At 44.4% G+C, this 20172-nt stretch overlaps 1 protein-coding gene across 1 annotated transcript in view; it reads right to left on the bottom strand.

Annotated features, from left to right (window-relative positions):
- The window catches only part of LOC308286402 (TOX high mobility group box family member 2-like), a gene marked incomplete at both ends in the record, with an annotated part of 92285 nt that extends 74547 nt beyond the window's left edge, over nt 1-17738 (bottom strand). Inside the window, one exon of the mRNA XM_080727399.1 lies at nt 17694-17738. Within this exon, the coding sequence (XP_080583525.1) occupies nt 17694-17738 (45 nt within the window). The remainder of the gene's footprint in view (nt 1-17693) is intronic.
- Nucleotides 17739-20172: the final 2434 nt, after the last annotated feature.

The following is a 20172-nucleotide window of genomic DNA, read 5'->3' as shown; positions in this document are numbered from 1 at the left end:
TGTGTGTGTGTGTGTGTGTGTGTGTGTGCGTGCGCACGCATGTGCACGTGCACGTGCAAGTGCGTGCATGTGTGTGTGATTTCCTGTGGATCACTGACGTCATATTGATGATGTCATTGATGACATCAGTCTTGACCAAATATGGAGGGACGGCGGGACAGTGGGTCTGAGATTTGAGACCCTTCACAGGAAGTGAAAAATCACACCCAGTGTGAAGTGAGCGGTGCCGTCGAGAATAAGTAGTTGTATGATATTGTTGTGGTGTCGTAGAATGCTTTGCGGGTATGGACGGACATACATACACACAAAGCCAGATGTAGGTTAACACCGCTCAAAAACAGCACACACAAAAAAAGAAAATATTCACAGCATGTGAAAAGTGGAAATAAATATACCCTCTTCTAGACGGCTCGCCCGATAGCCGTGAATACAATTCCCCGGAGAACAATAACAGAAAGGATTTAGTAAGGACACATCAACGTCTTCCTCTACTGAGCCGTATAGAACAGGGGTCTTCAACGTTTTCAGGCCAAGGACCCCTTAGTTGGGAGAGAGATGAAGCAGGGACCCCCACAACCTTTTCATAGATTCCATATAGTTTCGTTTGACAGCACAATCGTCAGTGTATTTTGGATTCATGTCAATTTGTGTTTTCAGATATTTAACCACTTGAACCGCATCAATACTTAATAAACTTGACCTTTCACTCTGTACTTAGTCTGCTCTTTTCCCCCTCTACACCAAAGATCTTTGCCAAAAATAGCCAATCTACAAGCTCACAACGCCTCTGTGAGCTTGTAGATCTGCTATTTTTGGCTAAAGTTCTCAGAATATGGACACTAGGTTTCAAGTGATTAATATAAAAAAAACATTACTATCACTCAAAGATTTGGAGGCCCCCCCTGTAGTAACTCTGAGGACCCCCTAGGGGTCCCGGACCCCCTGTTGAAGACCCCTGGTGTAGAACATGTGCAGCGGCAGCGCTCTGACCCTGGGCTGTGGTGACAACAAGCATGTGGCATGCGGCGTCAACGGAGCCAACTCAGAGCATGATCTCCGCTAAGAAAAAAACACACAAACCACGGCATAAAGAAACACAGCTCAGGTTTCCCAATAGCCATCTTCTAGAGTGATCTAACATCCCCCCCTTTGATACCGTTGTGGGTGACTGGGGGGGGAAAGTAGGAAAACAGGATAATGGCAAAGGGGCGGTGAGGAGAGGAGAGGGGGGGAAGGAGATGAATCCAACGTTTCAAATGAGGACCATAATCAAACTTATTGCCTGACAGGATGAATCTGGGATTACAACATTACATTGGCAGACATATTATTTCCACAGCCCCCTCTGTCTCTTCCAATGCACAGCAGTCATGTCTTCCCACTGAGCGAATGGGTCCTTAACTTTGCTCATTTGCGCTTCATTCTGCTCTGGTTTTAAAGAGAGAGAGAGAAGGAGAGAGAGAGAGAGAAGGAGAGAGAGAAGGAGAGAGAGAGAGAGAGAGAGAGAGAGAGAGAGAGAGAGAGAGAGAGAGAGAGAAGGAGAAGAAGCCACTGCTGAGTTGGGCTGAACAATTTGAGTGAAAATATCAAATTGCTATTTTGAGCTGATTCAGTTAAAAATGTCTAAAGCCAAACTTCATTTCTGTTATTGGTGTATTTGCCAAGGAGATTTTCACATAGTTGGAACTTTTCTTCTGCATTTACCCTTTTTTTTTTAACTCTAAAACGTATCCCACGATTTTGTAACCCATTTTTCACCCAGTTCCAATTGCCTAAACTGTAATCCTGGGCTCTGCTCTCCCTCTGCAAACCTGGGGAGAGCACCGAACCGAGCTTGTGCTTCCTTCGATGGATGAGGAGTGAGCAGGCTGCTTCTTATACCTAACAGGGGGGAGCTTCCCCGATGCGACCTTAGAGCGTGGAAGGAACACGTTATTCCAACCAGTTCCTTTCCATCAGGCGCCCCGGCAGGCCAGGGGGAGGCAGTATGAAGACCAGGATTACTGCATGTTCTTGTGTGAGGGTACCTACCCTCGGGGACAAGGGAGAACATGCAAACTCCATACAGAAAGGCCCTTTCACCAATCAGGGTATGACACTGATGACGCAGAGGAGAGAGCACTCTCCCAGCGATCGCCCCCAATATGCCCATATGGATGTTCCAATATATGGGCCTATCTCCATATATGGCAAAGGGTTAGGGACAAAGGGACACAGGCAGACGGGTACTCAGACATGTTGGTTGGATTCGGTGGTGATATGTAGTTAGCCAAAACAACAGAATCTATTGTTTAGAAGACAGTTTTTACCCCCTCTGCTATTTGGAAAGTTGCAGTTGTTCTGTTCATATTTCAATTTTTATTATTTTTCGACAAATTGTTCCTCCCTACTGCTGTGGGTACATGCACCCAGAAACTAGACAAGGCCACAGAACGGCTGACAGTCACAGACACATTCTGTACACACACACACGTCACTACTTGACTCTTTAGTTACAGTATCTTTTTTTTTCCTCTCACACATTCACTGTCAAAGTCATTGTTGCCATGTGAACAATGGCGCTGCTGTGTTTGAGTGACAAAACTAATTCTGGGCTTTAAGAAGAGGAAAAAGTGATGTAAATGTAAATGGGTGAAAGAAAAATAAGAACACAGCACAATAAAAGGTTGCTGGATCTGTACAGATTGACTCAAACAATGTAGAAAATAACAATGGGAGTGCTGATGGCGGAGTCATCCTGACAAACGATGCATTATTCTGAGAATTGTTAGGCTCCTGTCACCCACAAATAACTCAACATCTCCTCGGAAAGAGTAGGAGGTGTCACAGACAAAAAAAAATGTTTTCGCATGTGTGTGTGCGCGTGTATCCGAGTTTGTGTCTGTCCATCCATTTGTCTGTCTCCTGTCAGTTTGTGTTTGTGCGCGCATGCACCGTCGCGTTTCTACCATGCGATGCCTGGGTGTGCATTCTGTGCAACAACACTTGCATACTACTTTCCAATTTTATTGTGCACAAGTCCTCCGTGGAACAAAAGCTGCACAGTCCACTGACTGCCATGGTGTGTGTGTGTGCGCGTGCGTGTGTGTATGTATGTGTGTGTGTGTGTGTGTGTGTGTGTGTGTGTGTGTGTGTGTGTGTGTGTGTGTGTGTGTGTGTGTGTGTGTGTGTGTGTGTGTGTGTGTGTGTGTGCGTGCGCGTGTGCGTGCGTGTGTTCTTAAGTGTCTCTCCACGTCGTTTCAGGAGTCAATGAGGCTGTGTATTGGAGGCTGGCACAGCTGGTGAGAGCAGGAGACAAACATCTGGGACCTCGTACCCTCGGTGCCATTGTTAATGAAAGGCTGGCAGGGAGTGGAGGGGAGTGGAGGAGACAGCTCTCCACTATCAATGAACCTCTCTATCTGTATGGCCGAAGCTGTGTGCTCCACAAGCACATAGCAGTACTTGAAGCGACAGGACAGTGTCCAGTACAATACGCACATTACACACACATTTGTATTGCTACACTTATACGTGAGGACAATGAGGACAATATATTTTTTAAGATAGATTTTTTTGGTTTTTATGCCTTTATTGATAGGGATATAGGCTGACAGGAAATGGGGATCTGTGGAGTGACATGCAGCAAAGGCCGTCGGGATCGGGACTTGAACTCGCGTCACGCTGTCAGGCTACACTGATCCTGTGCCAGGACAACAATTTTATGAGTTACATTTTTAATGGCTAAGCCAGAATTAGCTGATCTACAAGCTCGTACTGTAGATATGCTATTTTTGGTGTGCAATACAACTAAATGAGGCATAAAGCCCCATACAGACCAAAGAAAGGAACAAAAAAAAGGCTTTGCGTTTCATGTCCACGTAAATGAGTGTTTGAAGCTCTTCTTTAGCATCATGAAGCAGGACAGCGTTTAGTTTAGTTGAGTCATTACATTTTGTATAACATTGTGAAAATAGCAGATCTACATGCTCACAACGCCTCACGTTGTGAGCATGTAGCTATTTTCACAATTTCTGCCTCTAATATTTGACAATTTGGCCAATGTTTAATTTGCCATTTTAGAGGTATTAAAAAGTCCCCCCAAAATAATTTGGGGAGCCCCCCTGGTGGTCCCGACTCCCGACCCACAGGTTGAGAACCACTGAGCTAGGGTACTAGCGTCCGATATCACAACCCCCCTCTCTGATCGGCGACTTGTGTTTGAATCCGGGGTAGACGGTGAAAGATACAGAGTGCAGCTTTAAGACAACCACATGCCTTCTCCAATAAACATGCAATCGCTTGCTAGACACTTCTTTTTACCTGACAGCGAGGAGGAGTTTCACCAGAAGAGTGCAATGCAGTCTAACTCCTAGTTCTCCCGGAGCTTCTCACCATACAAACACTGCCAACTGCGGAGCGCCCAGGCCAAGCCGGAGGCACCGCTGCCAGGAAGTGAACCTGCGCCTCTTTGTATACTGTGTATTTCATACAGTAAACTCAATGTGCTTCACTTCAAAGGACAACAAAACCATATGTACGGATATACGAAGGGCACTCTAACCCCACTACCACCTCCACCAACCACCACCCACACATAAAATGAAACATGATAAACTCCATACGCCCAAGATACAGCATTTACTGTATACCGCCACCCCACCCCCATCAACACATCAACTCACACATACACCCACGCAGGATACAGCAAAATGCCGCACGCACGGACCCAAGCACCCACAAAGACTAACTAACCAACAGCCTGAGAAAATAGCTACGTCTAAAGGCTGTTTATAAAAGAGGACACAGTCGTGTCAGGTCAGCAGAGGGTAGGGAGGGAGACTAAATGCATCTTCACCAAGATTCTGATTTGCAGGCTTGTAAGCAATAGTAGTGTTTTGTTTTGTCGATAATTAGCCACAGGAAAGGCATACTAATTACTAATCTGATGTTTGTGTAAACAATTTATTATTTTTCATTCTGTCTCCATATTTTGACTTTCCACACTCTCATAGACCTGCCTCTCTTAACCTGCATTATTCTTGTCTTCATATATTTTTTAACTCATCTTTATTTTATAGCATCCACTATTATCCATTATTATTATTGTGTTGTTATACTGTATTTATTATTTCAAAATATGCACACCAACATTTCGCTGCTTGAACCTGTATGAATGAACGACAAATAAACCTTCTTTAATTCTTGAATCTTGTACTTGTACAGTAATTGTCAAAACTACATTTTAGGTGGTAAGCCTTACCCACGTGGTTCTACAAGCGGATCACTCTGAATTAAGCTATATTAGCAATGAATACTTAACCCAGGTCTATTAAGCAGTCTGCTGACATTTAAAAAGTTGACTTATAATATCTTAAAGAAAATCTAATGAGCTCATTTTGGTATTCACTAAGTGAAGGTCAACACCGGTCAGTTTCAGCTTAAGGCTTTTTTATACAGTAATCAGAAGATAGTACATCAATAATTAACTAAGTATATTCTCCACTGATTCTTGGTACTAAATATCATTTTCTTAATCTCTCTTTCCTTTCATGAGATCAAATGAGCTGGAAAGTGATGTTGTAAGTAAATACCTTTTTATTTTCAAAATAAATGGTGAATTATGCATCTATGCAGCACCCAAAGCGCGTTACTTACAATAGACGAGTTTCTTGTTTACAAACATTGAGACTAAATGCACAGCTGAATGTATCATGTAATCAATTTCCACCAATCCCCAAACCTGTTGTTTTGGGGAGCGCTGGTTTCATTCATTGGCTAATTTTGGTACCGAACCTGCGCACGCATCTACTTCTTATCAGTGTAACGTGGACCAGAAACCCGTCCATGTGCATTACATTCCGGGAATTCGGAATTGAACCAGAGACCTTCTGATTCCAAGAGGGACGCTCTACCTCATACCGAGGAGCCACGTGCCGCCTGCAGACAAAATAACAACTAATGGTTATAATAGTCGACCCCGAGCTGAATCAGATGTTGCCAGTGCATGTCTTTGGTAGTATTCTCTGGCACGTGATCTGATGCCAACGTGAGTGCTCGCCTCTCTCATCGTCCTATGCAGTGGTGTGTGTAAGGCCTACACAAACACATTAAGGCCCACCATTAGTTTCATCTGATCACCTGGGGCGGCCCGGGAGATGGACAGCTTGGCAAGGAGCTCCAGCCTTACACAAATATACAGCTGTGCATTTGGTTGCGGTGCCATGTCAGTTAAGTATTCCAAACACAGGGTTTTTTAAATGGTTCAAGAGCAACTCGGTGTGTGCATGCTTGCGTGCGTGCATTGTTGCTTGTATTACTGTACTGTTGAGGACCAAATGTGCCCACAAATATATACTGTAGTAGAATTGGAGAAATAGACATAGTCAGGAGAATTTCTCACCATGTCACACACCAAAGAATTGCTGATCCGGAAGCTCACTGTGACAATCTGATCTACAAGCTGTGAGCTTGTAGATCTGCTATTTTTCTTTAGGCTTACGGTAAAAAAAAATGGCAAAAAATTAAAAGAAAAATTGGCATTCATAAAATCATCGTTCTAAAATGTTGACGTCCTCACAGGCATAGTAATATAAACATGCGTGTGTGTGTGTGTGTGTGTGTGTGTGTGTGTGTGTGTGTGTGTGTGTGTGTGTGTGCGCGCGCACGCACGTGTGTGTGTGCGTGCCTGTGAAGGGGTGGAGGACTTTACAAATGACTGCAAAAAAAGGCCACAGGGAGAGAGCGTTCTGTCTTTTCGCGGCCGCAACAAATATGCCTGCACATCTCTTCGCTTTGTCCCGGCTCCCTGCTTCGTCAGCGAACAGCTATAGAAATATTTTGGCAGGCCGCTCTTTGTTTTCATTTACACAAAAGATGGACTGAGAGGGTGTGTGCGTGCGCGTGCACACGTGTGTGTGTGTGTGTGTGTGTGTGTGTGTGTGTGTGTGTGTGTGTGTGTGTGTGTGTGTGTGTGTGTGTGTGTGTGTGTGTGTGTGTGTGTGTGTGTGAGAGAGAGCATATTAACGTCACTGTCGGGCAGAAACCTCGTAAGTTTCAAATTGTGTATGTTTTTTTTCGTAAAGTGAAGTCCTGCTTCGTCACACAAGACTGTCGCCTCGTGCTTGTAGATCGGCTATTTTCACTATAGTTTAACTCATTATTAAAATGATTAATACAAAACAAACGGCCGTTTGGACATACAAGGTTTCCACCCGACAAAAACGATAAGAGAGAGTAGAGTGAGAGAGAGAGAGAGAGAGAGAGAGAGAAAGAGAGAGAGAGAGGTAAAGGTGATGGAATGGAACACGGTTGGTGTCAGTGGTAGATTGTGGGGGAGGAGGTGATGAGAGGAGGGGAAGAGGAGGGGAGTTGAGGAGCAGGTAAAGGAGCAGAGGGGGAAGCGACAGAAGGGTATAATTAGGCGATGAAGGACAAAACAAGCAGGTGGGGGGCGGAGGGGGGGCAGAGAGTGCGCGCAAGGCGACTGAGACTCGTGAGAAGATCCACGGGAGGGAGAAAATATGAGAAATAGGGGTATAAGACCTTTCAAAATGAGAGGGAAGGCGAAAGGGAGCGAAGACGTTTTTCCTACCGGAGCTGAGCACGGCCAACGCGGAAGGGCCGAGCGCTGCAAAGGTCGCTTGAGCCGACTCAGCGCCGTTCGAGTTGTGTACCAATAGGGACAGAGTAGTAAATAATGTTTATGCGAGAGCGTTTGTCTACTGACCAATCACAGCGTGTCCTTACACAAGCTCCTCCCCCTCATCTCCTCAGCTCCGGTAGCTCGCGGAAAGCGAGGGCAACAGTAGAGTAAAACAGGCATGGTCGCTTCATGTATCTGTATTATACAGCAGGGTTCCCCAATTAGTTTTCCCCAAGGGCCGAATTATGTCTAGGGTACCAAGCCGAGGGCCACAACATTGCAGGGGGCGACGGTGGCGTTCCCACTACTCCAGCGACAGTTCAGAATCAGATATCATCGCTGTCGGGTGAAAATCTTGTATGTCCAAAACAGTTAGTTTTGAATTTATAATTTGTAAAATTATTTAAACTAGTGAAAACAGCCAATCTACAAGCACACAACTCCTCGCGGTGCGAGGCGTTGTGTGCTTGTAGATCTGCTGTTTTCACAACGTTTGTGCGACGGCCTTGTATGATTTGCGAAAGAACGTACAAATTTGGAGATACGAGATTTCCAGCCGACAACGACGATATACTAGTGTTGTTGCTGCTCTTATACCACCATTATTACTGGGGCTGGTGTGGGCCAGACAGTAGCCCCCCGCAGGCCGCAAATGGCCCGCAGGCCGCCTATTGGGGAACCCTGATATATAGTATTACTATGGATGCACTCCATTGCTGCTGCACTGGCACTATCGCTTATGTACTGTTACACTCACACTGTGATATTCTATATGGTGGAAAGAGTACTCTCACTTTTTACTCAATTAAAATGATCAATACTGCTACTTTGCTTTACTTGAGCTTGTATCTGGCGGTCTGAACTTAGTGAGTATGTAATAATCAATCTACAAAGTAACTACCAGAAACTTATCAAATAAGTAATAACTTAACAAATAATTGTAGTCAAGTAAAAGTATAATATTTGCCTATAAAAGTAGTTAAAATTGGAACTAGAGACTGTGATAGTGTGATGTTCTGCTTAATTTCAGTTTTTTTATTAGATTTTTGTAAGCCCTTTTTCTTTGTTACTTTCTCTATTCTCATGACTATAATGTTTTGTACAAACTGCAAAACGTTGGCTAAATTTATAGAGAGAGAGAGGGAGGGGGAGAGAGAGAGAGAGAGAGAGAAAGAGAGAAAGAGGGGGGGGCAATATTTGCCTCTGAGGTGTAGTGGAGAAGAAGTAAAAGTATTGAAAAAAACTGGAAATACTACAGTAAAGTAAAAAAAAAAACAATACCTCAGATTTGTACGTAAGTACTTGAGTACTTAGTTACTTTACACCACCGCTGCCGTGGGGGGGAGGGGGTCCTGGAGCCACTACTCGGCCACTGCGGTCCCCCTGCTCCAATGTAAACAGTGTGGAGGAAGCTGTAAATCAGCCTAATGTGGGCCCAGCAGTAATTCAGACCAGCAGGGCCGGGGCACGAGGGCCCGGGACCCCCGAACGGCGGGAGTTTACAAAAAAACGCCGCCGCGAGGCTTTAATCAGCGGCGGCGACCCCGGCAATACCGTCTCCCCGAATCAGAGGGCTTCCTGTCAGTCACACACGACTGAATCCGACCAATCGCATCCTCCCGAAGGGGTTCCAGGCGGGCTCGAAGGCTGGGGGTTTTGGGTCGCGGCCAAAACCAGGGGTATCACTCATCTGAACTGGAGAGGCGGAATGGGCCTTTAATTCAGAGCGCTGAGGGATGAGGTGATAGACACGACAAGGGTAGAAAATCAGGCTTGACGACGTTTCATGAGAAACGTGTGTGTGTGTGTGTGTGTGTGTGTGTGTGTGTGTGTGTGTGTGTGTGCGTGTGCGTGTGTGTGTGTGTGTGTGTGCGTGCGTGCGTGCGTGCGTGCGTGCGTGCGTGTGTGTGTTGAACACCAGACAGGAGATCAAGTTTAGTCACTAAACGTCACCTCTGACTGGAGTTACAGGAGGTCATGTATTTTAACAGCAAATGTGACTTCAACTACATCATAGGAGAGAAAAAAATAACCTGCATCATACTGTTGGGTGCACTACTTTTTTTGGTTATTTTTATACAAGAATAATATATATATCATTGCCCTCGGGCTGCAAACAGCCTGCAACCGGGCAGCAACCTTATATCCCCATATTGCTAACTCAAAAGGAGACCTTGTGTTATTGTCATAATTATGACAGTCGAGCTAAAGCAACACTTTGAGAGCTTTTTTAGTTTGTTTATATTTTAAACCAGTTTGAATATTTCTGAAAATATTCACCTATACTGTGTGTCATTATACCCAAAATAATTAAGGGCAGCAGTGGTTGAAAGTGGTTAGGTTTGTCTGTAGATTTCATAAATGTTTTTTAGGAAGCCTGCATGTGACTAAACTAGTAAGACGCCTCAGGGCGACATGCGACTTGGCTATTTGGCCAGTGATGTATATCGGACCAGTTACCCAAACTCAACAGTGCCTGTTGAGATTGACAGAAAATGCCCATATATGGGCATTACCAAATATGGGCATTCCCAGATATGCCCTTAATATTTTTTTCATCGGGACAGAAATCTCCATATTTGGGCATAGAACGGACAAGGACGTAATTAATTTGCAAGTGTGATCTGGGAATGCCCATATATGGGCATGTCAGAACATGCCCATATATGGGCATTCCCAGATATGCCCTTAATAATATTGATGACACTGATGATCTCCATATATGGGCATAAAACAAGGACAAGGATGTAATTAATTTGCAATTGTGATCTGGGAATGCCCATATGGGAATGTTCTGACATCACATTGTTGACTATATATGGGCATAAGATTATGGGCATAAAAGGGACATGAAGCCAGAGTGTGATGTCAGAGAGCAACCCTGACATCAGAGCATGATGTCAGAGTGATGTCACAGTGACAAGGGTACCAATAGACTGTAAAAATGTGTACTGACTGAAGGAAGGACAGACACAGACAGACGGAGACAAGCTGCAACATTTCTCATGGTATACTGCGACCTTCGGTCGCAATAAACATTGGATCCATACTGGAACACAGGTTCTTTTTTCCATTGCCTGAAAGGTACTGTATAACATTTTTGGACATACCAGGTTTCTGTTTGACAGCGGCGGTCTGTTAGTATTTATATGAAGAGAAGGTATGATGTGTTACCGCCGCAGCCACAGTTCCACAGCAGGCATACTTAATACCTAACAAATGACAACTACTGTACAACCTGGAATGAAATACGTGCCATAGCTCTAAGTTACAGAAAACCATCTGCGATGAGAAATGGCATTCAACCTACAGGTAAAAAAGAATCCCTTCAACTCTTTTACATATAGGAAAAAAGGCAGGCCCGGCTTTTCAAATCACTCATTTTGCCAGAAGCATTTTACACTTAGGCTCACTCAAACGGGGACGGGCGGTAATGCATTAACTAACAAGTGAGTGGAAAATGCAAATGCGCTGCCCTCCACCATCAAGCATTCCAAACGGGCTCTCCAACCAACCCAGCGATCCATAATATCTTTGCTTTGAAGCTCTGGGAACGACCACAGCCTCGGCACTACTACCAAACTGGATTCCACCATAGCAGCAGCTAGCCGTACCGGCTGGCGTACACACACACATACACACACACACACACACACACACACACACACACACACACACACACACACACACACACACACAGCATGTTAAAACCACATGCAGCGCCTTGGCAGTGAAGACGCTACACAGGCAGCCAATCAATAAAACCTTGTTACGCTAATTGCAAGATCATAATCTCCGCTCCTACTTCTGCTGAATATCCAAACAGTCACTCCATTAGCCGAATTATTCCCCTGTGTAGTTGCTCCGTCTCTCTCTCATTCTCTCTCTCTCTCTCCCTCTCTCCCTCTTTCTCTCTCTGTCCCTTCCTTTTCCCTCCCCTCCTCCCCCTCGTTCTCGTTCCGTGACATATTTCTCTCAAACAGCAATTCTGCTAAATGAATTCATAAGTCAGGCGGAGAGAACATCAAAGAGAGGAATTGTCAAAGTAAAGTGCTGATGAAGTGTACTGTTTCGTTCACTCCGCGGCTCAGCGCTCTCTATGAGACAGAGTGCATTATCTTTGATCGTGTCACCCGGTACTTCTGTTCGTCTCACTGTTACACTAAGGAGAGAACTACTTCAGGTGAAGGCCCCGCAGAGAGACCTCTCCTTCCCAATCCCTTCCGACAACGGGACGCGATACGCTTTGTTTTGTTTTTTCGGAGAGAGAGAGAGCCACAGTTGAGGTTTGCCTTAGCGTGTCTAGTCTCCCCTCTGCCTGTTTTAAGAGGCTCAGATCAATCGTCTCTGAAGACTACCGGTGCGAGCAGGAGGTTCTCATCACCGGCTACTCTTTTGTACACTGTTGCCCACCACAATGGTCAGCGGGCCTCGAGGGCCAGACAATGAGCTTGTTGATGCCGAGGCCGGGGTCCGTGACCTTGTCATCTAATCACTAACGCTCTGTCACTATGGGGGGAAGGAGGAGGCAGAGAGGGAGAGAGAGAGGGAGAGGGAGAGAGAGAGACAAGACGAGAGAGCAATGGAAGGAACACTAACAAAAGCAAAGAGAAATGTAACTAAAGGTCACGGCATGGTGCTCATGGGAACATCAATATGACAATGGAACTGACCCCGTTTCCTGGTGACTCATCACAACAATAACTCTGTCCCGGTAACTGGATGGACACTACAGATACCAGGCCAGATTAACATGGTTAAGTTTAAATAGATAGGGGTAGGGGTCATACTACCACTTAGAATGCCCAAGCTAAGAAATCTATTTCTCTACGGCGGTGGTTCTCCAGCTTCTCTGGGGTCAGGGCCCACTTGAACATCTCAAAAGCATTCGTGGCCCACCCATATGGTCACTTATAACACGGCAGCCCATTGGCTGGTTAAGTGGTCAGATGGGTGGGTCGTGTGTGTGTTTTCAGAGCGTGCTTATTTTAACTCTTTGAACGCCTATGACGATCGCATTTTACACAAGGTTCACACGAGCGTTCGTCAAATCCTTATTTGGGCATGGAAGCATAGAGGGCACTTGTCCGCAGTCTGTGAATGATCCCAACAGCAGCACCGAAGTAGAGTGCAGCCCGAAGTCATGTGATCTAAACCAAACCAAGATGGTTTACTTTTGTTTACAAAAACTGTTTTGTGAAGATTTGGGGCGAAAATAAGCTACATTCAACTGGTTATATCTCTGCACTGGATTACCGGGGCCATCAAATTTTTTTCCTGGGGTCTTTTAACCCCACCCGTGGATGGATGGGATGGATGGATAATATTCTATGATTTTACAAAGGTAGGTGAAAACACTCTGTTCCTTGATATGCTGGCAAGGGCAGAGCAGATGCTTTGACATCTGGCAGTGAAAGAGTTCATGATCAATCAATGGATTGTGTTCCGGGTTGGATCAATGGAACCAGTGTACTTTAAGTTCATATATTTACTGCTATGACTTTTTACATTAACTATTTCATATATTAATACAATCTTGGTGTTTTGACAATTATTATTTTGGGGACCAACTTGCAATTTCCCCCATGGCCCAACAGTGGGTCCCCGGCCCACATGTTGAGAACCACTGATCTATGGCAGTGGTTTTCAACCTTTTCCATCAAGGTCCATTATTTATTCTGCATTTGAGCCACATACCATCATTTGATGAGATTTAGCCTCTCAGAACCAAAACTTAGAATATTTTGTTGTCATTGGATATGATTTTGACATTTTGATTTCATTTTACACTCCCAAGAGTCAAAGATCTATAATAAGGGTCTGTTTTGGTTGCCAACACTCCACCTGGAACCCCCTCAAGGACCACTGGTGGTCCTTGGACCACTGGTTGACCATCTATGGTAATAATGAATGGCTTACAACACGTTACATCAATATGTAGATGCTTGGCGTACCTCACTTCCTTTATCTACATGTCTAACAAGTCAAAACATACTGGTTCAAAAACAATTTGTTCTCTTCTTTTCCTGCTCTGCATTTTCTTTGTTGTGTTACAGTAAAGCAAATTCCCCTCCCTTAGGGGTAGATAAAGCTTATCACATCACATCAAACATCTTGCTAACCACTTATATAGGTAGCCCAGATTAAACAGATAGATTAGATGAAGAGGAGGCACAGGCGAGATGGAGAGATAGGGAGGGAGGAGAGAGAGAGAGAGAGCAGAGAGAGAGAGAGAGAGAGAGAGAGAGAGAGAGAGAGAGAGAGAGCAAACGCTGAGGCACACACTTTCACACAGTTTGGAGATGGAACCACTGACCCAAATGCATTTCAATGCACTGGAGAGGGAGAGAGGTGGAGAGAGAGAGAGAGAGAGAGAGAGAGAGAGAGAGAGGGGGGGGGGGGGGGGGAGAGAGTGGGGGAGACTAAATGAGATCATTAAAAAGCGAGCATACAGATAAAAGTGATCTGCAGCTGTCATCAGTGTCAATTGTTTTTTCTTTCAAAGCCTAAGTCTAATTTATGCTGCGTCGTACGAGATGAGTAAGTAATTGATAAAGCAAAAAGTTGTCTCTGACAAAATATTTTAAATGAAGTAAATAAGCTTTTAGTTAGTTGAGTATATGATATGATATTGTTACCAAACTTACTAAATGAGTCTGCTCAAATGTAATTCAAAGCTCAAAAGCAAGGGTCTTCAACAGGAGTTACTATAGGGGGTCCTCCAAATCTTTGTGTGATAGAAACCTTTTTTTTACCTGAGAACTTTAGCCAAAAATAGCAGATCTACAAGCTCACAACGCCTTGCAATACACACAGACCATCCCAGCACTTCATGTTTTTTTGTAAATGAATGCCCTGCTTCGTCATACTGCAGTCAGTGTCACACAAATTTGCAAAAAAAAAGCAGATCTACAGTCTCAAAACGGAGTATTTTTAAATATAACAGATTTGAACATATGAGGTTTTTGCACCCGACAGCAGCGACTTACAGCTTTCTGTGGGCATTTAGAACACACACGGTCAGTCCTGGCACCAAGCAGGCATACAATGATGTGGAGAATGTTGAAATGTCAAGTATCCAGTAATGAGACAATCTTGCTGCTACAGGTGGCTTCTGGATTAGATCCAGATTTTCCACTAATCTCAGTGTTCCTTATATTATAAGGATGTGTTTCTATGTAGTGATTATGATATGTGATATTTTATACACATGCAACTGAAGGTTCAATGTTATGTGCATGTAATAACTGTATATTATGCTTTGCTCTGGGGTTTCGTGATCTCAACGGTACAAAATAGTTACTATGGGGCTGAACTGCACCTACTGTACATAAATATATATATACTGTGAAGTCTTTAATTATACCAACCTGTTGCCCATGGAACACACTGTGAAGTTTTTGTTTACAAAATGTTAGCTAGTACGGGAAAAATGCAATTGGTGTATAAAATATACCAAACTTTATGCACATGTACAGATGAGGATGCTTTTTTACATTCTTTGCTCTTTTGCCTTTTGCACTCTTTCTTTCCTAAGCCATTATTACTTATATTTAGATGTGTTGTGTTTTTTTTGTTGTTGTTCTACCACTGCATTGTCTGAAGGAAGCCGAACAAAAATAAGTTTTACTCTTATGTACCTGTACAAAAGATGTAACAATAAAGTACAACCTTGAACCTTGAACCTTGATTCTAAAATAAAAAAAAATAGTCTTTGCCCGTTCGAACATTACTGTATGTGCTCTGAATTATGTGCAGAGTTTGGGTTATGGGGTGTGCACAGTATATGAGAACCCCGATGTATCAGTGATGTTTGTCAACTCCAAATTTGGGCACTGTTTCAGCATGTGGTTTTTACCATGGCAGCGATGCATGCACAGTACAGGTGGCGGTATCAGTGATGTCAGTTATCTTCAAATTTGGGCACTGTTTAGTATCAGTGATGTCAGGTATATCGGACATCGGACAGACAGACATTCGGTTGTTTATTAGTAGGGATATTGTCCCCCCCAAAAAACGCGCTACTTTATTATTCAGAAAAAGAGCAATCGATAGAATAATCTCTAAGAAGAGAATAGTTGCAACCCCCTCTGTCTCTCCCTCTTTCTAGCTAATAGTCTCCATTCATATTCTATGTTTGGAATGTGTTGTGTGCATTTCTCTAATTCAGCAGCAAACATCATCAGCCACATCAGTGGGACACATCAGCATATCAAAGTCACGGAAGTCATTAACATTAAACTGATCTGCTCCGAATCCAAACAGTCAAAAGCGGCAGCCGCTCTGTAAGCAGACAGTGTTAAGTCGTTTAAGCTTTTGAGACCACAGCGGGAAATCTAAGGTCTCAAACCCAAGATACTGTACAAGCACATTAAGATACTGTACAAGCACATTAAAAACATCGCTAATCTTGTCACGCTCATGTCGGGACTCCCACAAAGAAGCCCTGCGATCCGTTCTGGCTCACGGGCGATGTAGTTTGAGAAAAAAAAGAAAAAGAAAAACGTGTCTGGGTGGAAACCCAGCACGATAGAACAGTGGTTCTCAACCTTTTAAGGCCACCACCCCCAAAATAATCATATTTTAACTGGGGACCCCCCCACCCTGAAGAGCTGAGGCATTACATTTTGTATAACAAACACGGTTCTATTGTGAAAATAGCAGATCTACATGCTCACAACGGCTATTTTCGATGCTTGATTTCTACACATTTCTCGATTTCAACCTAAGATGCTGCATTTAAGTTCAGGAGCGTTTGTAGTGGACAGGTCAAATTCTGCATTTGCATTTCTTTCACCATAGTAAAAACTACATTTATGGTATGGAGAGGGTACTTTTTTACAGACGGATAAAATGGCAGGGGCTCAAGCCCCCTTTGATATCTATGTGTGCACGTGCTTGGAAGAGCAGGAAGACCACCTCCAACCACCGCAGATATCGTCTCCATCAGGTAGAGACCTTGTATGTCCAAAATGATTACTTTTTTATTAAAAACATGTTGTACATCTGCTATTTTCCCTGTGTGTGACACTCTTGTATGATGAAGCGAGGCATCAATTTGTGGGAGAAAAAACATGCGAGGTTGAAATATCTGATCTGTTTTGGCTTACCGGCCAAAACAGATCGGTCGGACGTAGTTTGAGAGAAACCGGGTCTGGGCTGGAAAACAAGCACGATAGAAAACAGAACGGCGGCAGTTATGCGGGTCGCTTCTAATAATTGCAATCGACAAGGACAAATTCCCCACTGGCCCTGCGTGTGTGTGTGTGTGTGTGTGTGTGTGCGGACGGGCTTATTCCAAAACTCTGCAAATCCCACTGTTCAAACACAACCATATGGTGGTCCAGTTGTTCTCTACCAGCTGTGCTACACTGTGTTACTCTGACAAGCGGTTGCCATGACGCAGGGGAGGAGAGGAACAGGGGACGAAGAAGCACGTGTACACCGTGCTCTCTCACTGTGCTCCGTCCATTTAGCTGCATTAAAAACCATTTGTCCTGAGGCCAGAATCTAGTCAGCGAAACTGGGCTTTCACCCGCAAGTCAAAATCACACATACTGTACTGTATAGCGCACACACCCATGCACGCACACACACACACACACACACACACACACACACACACACACACACACAGACACGTGCGCACACACAATGACTTCATCATTGTGATTTGCTGAATTATTTACACGAAGAAGAACTATACGAAATTATTAATGGAACTATGAGAATGGGCAGCTGCACACGTCGCGGCATTCAGTCCACGGGCTGTACAGTACAGTACAGTACAGTACAGTACACAGTACAGTACAGTACAGTACAGTACAGTACAGTACAGTACAGTACGACTGTGGCTCTCGCTGGAGAGATAGATACAATAGGAATATATAATCTATTTCTTTCTACTAACTGTTGACAATTACAAAAGAAAACGGCATCCCTGCTCATAGCAATACAACTTGATACAACAAGGGATGCAAAACTATCCAATCAAACAATCCATGAAGCTGCCCATGATACAGCAGCCTGAAAGGTGTTTTATCAGGGGACAACATTTACTGTAACTTACCTGGTTCGGGGAGAGGAACTCTTGGTTGTTTTCATTCATGTACATGTTGTCACCATCAAACTGTAGAGAGATCAGACAGTGACAGTGAGAGAGAGAGAGAGAGAGAGAGAGAGAGAGAGAGAGAGAGAGAGAGAGAGAGAGAGAGAGACAGACAGACAGACAGACAGACAGACAGACAGACAGACAGACAGACAGACAGACAGACAGACAGACAGAGAAAGAGTCAGAGATGAAAAAGGATAGGAAGAAAGAAGAGAGAGAGAGAGAGAAACAGAGATAATCAGTTAGTAAGCCAGCCACTAGGTACTGTGTGTGAGAGACACACAGTGCATCGCAGCAGGGCTAATGACTGCGCGTCCTTGGCTTATGGACCTCGATGGCTCTGGTGGATGTCAGTAATTACAGTTCATTAGTGACACATATAATTAAGCCCCGGCAAAGCTGGTGTAACTCACACTCCTTGGCTTTGGCTCGCCTGCAGCCTCTGAATGGGTGTGTGTGTGTGTGTGAGCACAAGTTAATTTGTGTGTGTGTGTGTGTGTGTGTGCACAAGTTCATTCGTGCGTGCGTGTGTGTGGGTGTGTGCACAAGTTCATTTGTGCGTGCGTGTGTGTGGGTGTGTGCATGTGCGTGTGCGTGTGCGTGTGCGTGTGTGCAAGCACCTGCGATTCTTGGGAGTGTCAGGAGAGGTGACAAACATAGAGGGGATGGAGTGATAATCGCTGGCGTGCCGAGCACACAGCACTCGTGGCGACGGCATTCCAGTGACACCAGTCAAAATGTACTTGAGTAAAAGTACGAAAGTATTGGCATCAATATGTACTTATAACACCAAAAGTCCCATTACAGTACAGTAATTAAGTAAAAGTACTTGGTTACTTTACACCACTGCCGGCGAGCGCAGACAGAGTTAACCCCCCCCCCCCCCCCTCCCCTCCCCCAGACAGACCCAGTAAAACAAAGCCAACTGAACCTCAGCCAGCTAGCCAGTAAGTCAACCAGACACGCGGTTCTCAAACGTTTACATGCTAAGGGCCCTCAAATTGATGTGTGTTTGGCCGTGGACCCCCCCATTTGAAACCACAGATTATGAAAAGGTCTGTCGAGAGTCAAGACTTGTCATTTTTCAAAAAATTGCTTGTAGATCGGCTATGTTCCAAAAGCCAAAAAAACAGGGCTTAAGTGTTTAAACGGTTTCAGTGCACTGATGTCATTCTTGGACAATAAAGTTTATTGTTAAACAGTAAAATCTCCTGCCACCGCTACATATTTTTGTTACGTCAAGTGTTTGACAACCACATTTGAGGGATAATTCCTCCAAAATGTGCACATATAACACTAGATCGTCACTGTCGGGCAGAAACCTCGTATCTCCAAGTTTCAAATGTGTGAATCCTTTCGCGAAGTAAAGCCCTGCTTCATCATACAAGGCCGTCGCACAGGTAGTGAAAACAGCAGATCTACAAGCACACAACGCCTCGCGGTGCGAGGCGTTGTGTGCTTGTAGATCGTCTGTTTTCACTAGTTTAAATCATTTTTAAAATGATAAATGCAAAACGAACGGTTTTGGACATATAAGGTTCTCCACCCGACAACGACGATATATAAGAATACCGGCTGATATGTCGATACCTGCATTTTTTGTTACCCCCTCATATCGGTATAAATCCCCCCAAAAAATCCAGTATCGGTCGGACCAATGGCTGAGCCAGACTCTTTAATACTCCAGCCAGCCAGCCGAGCAGCCTGCCAGTTAGTGATGAGGGCCATGTCCGGCCAAGAGTCCAGAACAGCCTTTAGCACATTCACACACAGTCTGCCAGAGAGGGCCAGAGAGATGTCAGGGCCGGGGCGGCGGGGCACGGCGGAGCGGCGGGGCGCGGCGGGGCACGGCGGGGCAGGCCCTCACACACACAGCGCTCCGCCTGGGCAGAGGCGAGGGCAACAGGCTGGAGGGAGGCTTACTAGTACTGTATGCAGTGGTGGAATGTACCTAAGTACAAGTACTTGTTTTGAGGGTTTGTAGTGTATGGAGTATTTAGAATTTCCAATACTTTACTACATCTCAGAGGCAAATATTGTACTTTTTACTCCACTACATTTATTTGCTAGCTTAGTTACTAGTTACTTTGTAGATGTTTATTATAATTACAAAACATTATGACTTCAGCCCTATTCAAAGTTTGGCTTTTCGAAAATATCTTATATATCCTACACAATGCTTCGCAATGAAACACATTGTGAGCTTGTAGATCTGCTATTTTCTTTTTTTTATATATTTTTTTGGGGGCTTTTATGCCTTTATTGATAGGACAGTAGACTGACAGGAAATGGGGGGAGAGATGTGGAGTGACATGCAGCAAAGGTCTATGTGGCAATGCCTAAGTGGTATGCGCCTGGACCAGTAGGCCAGCGGGCGCCCATAGATCTGCTCTTTTCAACAACAAAAAATGTACACACATGAAATGGTACATTCTGC

Source organism: Nannobrachium achirus, assembly GCF_963921795.1.
Source record: "Nannobrachium achirus genome assembly, chromosome: 6".
NCBI lineage: Eukaryota > Metazoa > Chordata > Actinopteri > Myctophiformes > Myctophidae > Nannobrachium > Nannobrachium achirus.
This window is presented reverse-complemented; position numbering and strand designations above follow the sequence as displayed.